The sequence below is a fragment of the Mesocricetus auratus genome, unplaced genomic scaffold, assembly GCF_017639785.1.
Source record: "Mesocricetus auratus isolate SY011 unplaced genomic scaffold, BCM_Maur_2.0 contig_5593_pilon_obj, whole genome shotgun sequence".
NCBI lineage: Eukaryota > Metazoa > Chordata > Mammalia > Rodentia > Cricetidae > Mesocricetus > Mesocricetus auratus.
Window position 1 is genome coordinate 16,915 of NW_024430939.1, and position 4,294 is coordinate 21,208.

The following is a 4,294-nucleotide window of genomic DNA, read 5'->3' on the forward strand; positions in this document are numbered from 1 at the left end:
TTAAGTGCCAAGAAAGAGGATTGGGACCTCTTGTGAAGGGTGTCTCCATGACGATGCTGCCCAAAGACCCACAACCTGAGCGGAACTGGATGAACAGAAACACCACAGTTTCCACAAACTGGTTGTCAAATTTTTATTCCCATTTATTTTCTTTAGTTTACAGAAAAAGATGCACCCATAGAGACAAGATGAGGACTTGAATGCACTGGATCTCCAGTTGAAGAAGTTTGAGAATTCTCCTACATATGCTGAGAGCTGAACTCATAGAACTGGTCCTCTGCAGGTGCAACAACTGCTTTGGCCAACTGAGTCAACCCTCCACTCCCAACACCCTGAGTCTGGAGAGCAAAATTGCCTTATTTCTCTTCCTCATCTCTTGTAAGCAAATATTCATGTTTGTTTTCTCCTTTGGTCTAAATCCTTGATCCTATGTTCTCTTCAGTCTAATACAAATAGAACCCTGTTGGGATGTGCTTGGGCCAACAACCCAACTGAATCCCCAGTATCCAACTCACTGTAGAGAAATCATACCAATACAGCATCTGGGTAGGGTATCCTAGAATGAATTGTCATTAAACAGATTTCCAGGGGTATTAAAGGCCTGAGCCCCCATTCTGTCTTTCCAAAGATTCTTTGAAAAACACTGCAGTGTCCCACAGTCTACCCAGATGTCCTTGGTAACAATGTTGGCTGCTGCTCCTGGAATACACATATAGGTCACAGCTAAGAGTATCCCAAGATTGCTTGAGGCATTTGGGAGGTGGCTTGAGTAAAGAGCAGTGAGCAGAAAACAGGGTGCTGTATGATTCAGCAACCAACATTGTCTTCCAGCTTGAGGTCTCAGAGACCTCAGAAAAATGAGCTGTAATGAAATTCATGGCCTCTGTTTTCAGCTGCCATTCACTGTGGAGGTCAGCCAGGATGAGAATGTGGGCAGTATTCTCCACGGAGTGGTCCTTGCAGAGGACTTCCTGACACATGACCTTCAAACTCTCCAGGCCATACTTGTCGGCAGCTGCAAGCACAGCGTCTGCCATGTAGTGGAGGTCTGGTGCCTTCTTGGTGTAAATTAAGCCCATCATTGCCTTAAAGCGTCGCAGCTCCAGATCGTGGATCTCAACCTGCTTTTTTCTCCTCTCCACCGTGTCATGTTCAAACATGGCTCTGAAAACTGGAGAGCGAGCTGCAAAGATGGCCTTGTGAGCCCAGAATTCCTTGCCAGCTACCACCAGGCAGCAGTCTGTGAAGAGGGAATTCTCCCACAGCTCTCCTAGCTCATCTGCCATAGTGTACCTTGGAACCTGGATCCCTGGCATCGTTCTCTGCTCTGAGATGCCGAAGGCATCTTGCACCACAGTCACCTTGCATCGGAGGATGAGCTCATCGTCTTGGAGTATCCAAGGCTCCTCGGACAAGAGGAAATCTTGGAGGATGAACTGACTGAATCCCCAGTGTTCATTTAGCAGGAACATGAAGTATCTTTGGATCTTCATGTCTTTTGTTTTCACTACTTCGGAATTGATGATCCAAAACTGGAACTTTGCCCATGCTGGGCTCCTTGGACTGCTGAGCAGCATTAGGTAAACTGACCAGTAGCCTTCTCCTTTTTCCTCAACCCCATTTGGGTGTACATTCAAACACCATCTGTCTGTGTCACTGGCTCCTTAGGAGAAGTTTGGGCTTTTAATGGCATCCCTCATTTCCTGCAGGAAGAAACAGAAGTTGCTTATGGTCAAATTGTAGGTGAATTTCTGGAAACTGATCTCTGTGTATCCCCAGCTCTCGGGTGACAGGTCGATTGACATATCTGCTTGTGGCAGGATGAAGCTTAAAATGGATCCAAAATGAAGATGTAGGACTTCTTCTTCAACCTGGGGGTCACAGTTACACATATGTGCTAGTAAAAATATAGATGCCAAGTCTGTTTAAACTACTCTATAAAAAGACTGTATTACATGTAACTTGAATTTCATATAAAAGTTTGTGAATGCTAAATAAAAGATTATTTAGTCTAATATTTCAGAAGATTTTTGATCTGGTATACCTGGTTGATTTCATAGTTACTCTGTAAACAGACTGCTATTTATTTTAAATGTTTCTAATACAGATTTCTAGTTAGCTTGTTTACAGGTCTGTGAGGAGCCACCCTCGCTATCGCTATCGCCATTAGAAGATGGCGCTGACATCCGCTGTCAGTTGGAGTTTACCGTTTAAGCTGTGCCTCACCCGTCATCTGGGGTGATGAGCAAACCATCTTCGAGGAAGAGGCGTCTTCAAGGTTCATATGTAGTCAAGCTATTAAGTGTATTGAGTAGCAGACCTGAGAAGCATTTGAGGACAAAACCCCTACCTTGTTTGAAAAACAAAATCTTACATGTTAATAAAAGTATTCGTTTGCTTGAAAAGATAATAAACTCAGAAAATTATTAAGAAACACTAAAAAACAAAACAAAACAAAACAAAAAATACAAATAGGTTTTTGTGGGTACTACACCTGTCGTCCACTATGTCCAGATCATCATGGAGAGAAGCTTGCATCCTGGGGATGAGACTGGGAATGGATCCCACAATGGATGTGTTGGGAGAAGCAAAGACAGATATGAGATCTTCAGAATGGATTGACCGAGAAATAACTTTAGAGTATACATTTGAGTTTGGAAGGCGTTAAAAAAAGCAAAAACAAAACAAAAGAATCAAACGATAAGAAAACCTGTGTTCCCTGGAGAACAAGCTGGATGGAAATCATGGCTCTAGCAACTAACTCAAAAAAATCTGGGGCTCTAAAAGGAAGAAGGAAGTTAGGATAGTTTATGATTTGACACAAAATGACAATGGAAGCTTCAGATAGAATATCTGGTGTTTTTTTAATAGTCCCTAAAATCTAGATCAATGAGAACATGCCTAGGTGATAATAGGGCTCCATAGCTGTGCCCCGAGTGAAGAATAACTAGGGACACCCATGCATGAGCACAGGTCCCCTGCCCACACGTCTCAAGCTGCGCTAAGCATTGAAAAATCACCAAATCTGGGAGATTGTGGTAAATGTACAGGAAGCAGAGCAATTTAGATCACGGTGGGAAAAGGACAAATATGTGACATATACACATTTCATACTTAGGTCAAACCATTCAATGGGGCTGGCTCAATACTTTACTCCAACATGGGGTAACTAGCAATGGTAAAATACTTGGAGTGTGAGTTTTTTTCCATTGGAGTAAACAGTATGCTCCTCTGTTGTGTCCTTGGAGCTTCATGACTAACTATCTGCACCATATTTATCAACAGGAAAGATAGAACCTAGTGAATCCATACAACAAGAACTAACTGATGATGCCGGGCATTGGTGGCACACGCCTTTAATCCCAGCACTCGGGAGGCAGAGGCAGGCGCATCGCCGTGAGTTTTAGGCTGGGCTGGATCGACACCCTTCAAAACAATACGGAGAAACCCTGTCTCGTAAACCAAAACCAAAACAAACAAACAAACAAAGAACTAACTGATGAGTTTGAAGGCATTTGGTGATTAGGGGGATGTGATCCAGTTATCAGTGTTGGGTGACCAAAATACACTGGGAGACTTTTTTCTGGTGACATTCATGGGGACATTTTATGTCATTTCCTCACTTCAGGATATGAGTGTAATGGGAGACTTGATTGTGATGCTGCACCTTGAGGAACAAGGAGACTTTTATTTTACCCTTTAAAGATTCTGCTTCAAATGAATTGATGTTTTATAGCTCAGGAATTTCACAAAAGGAATTTAATTTTCAACAGATAACTTGTGGAACACCACCTTCTGGACAGGTTGGTCTGTTGTGAGATCCACAGACATACTAACCAGGAAGTTCTCCAGTCTTCTTCTGATTGTCCCTAGCTCATATAATCCTGAAAAAGAGCCTGAAGACAAAGGAGAGCAGGGATCAGTAGAGGTCAGGTGCCCCATTTAGGACCCAAATCTGAAGATGTTAGGTGAAAAGCCTAGATCATGGTCAATATCAAACACCCATAACGCATATGTATTCATCTTAGCCCCAAGAAGCAGGAATACAGGATGATCTGTACCTGAAACACAGGAAATAAAGGAGCTTCTACTTGAAGCTAGAGATTGAAGAAGATACCGGATGTCTAGGCCACTAAGACACCCTAATCCCTCTGCATTGCATCAATGTGGTACTCTAATTGAATAATAGACATGAAATTCCAACCTTAGATACATCATAATTACATTTCTAAAATCTTTTGCTGGTCCAATTAGCTACAGTACTGGATAGGCACTAGAAGTTCTTGAGTTAGGG

At 42.6% G+C, this 4,294-nt stretch overlaps 1 protein-coding gene across 1 annotated transcript; it reads right to left on the bottom strand.

The window, feature by feature from the left end:
* Positions 1 to 593: 593 nt before the first annotated feature.
* LOC121138129 (speckle-type POZ protein-like) lies at positions 594 to 1,577 on the bottom strand. The gene has a single exon (XM_040740938.1). It carries the CDS (start codon positions 1,575 to 1,577, stop codon positions 594 to 596), a length of 984 nt encoding a protein of 327 aa, XP_040596872.1.
* Positions 1,578 to 4,294: the final 2,717 nt, after the last annotated feature.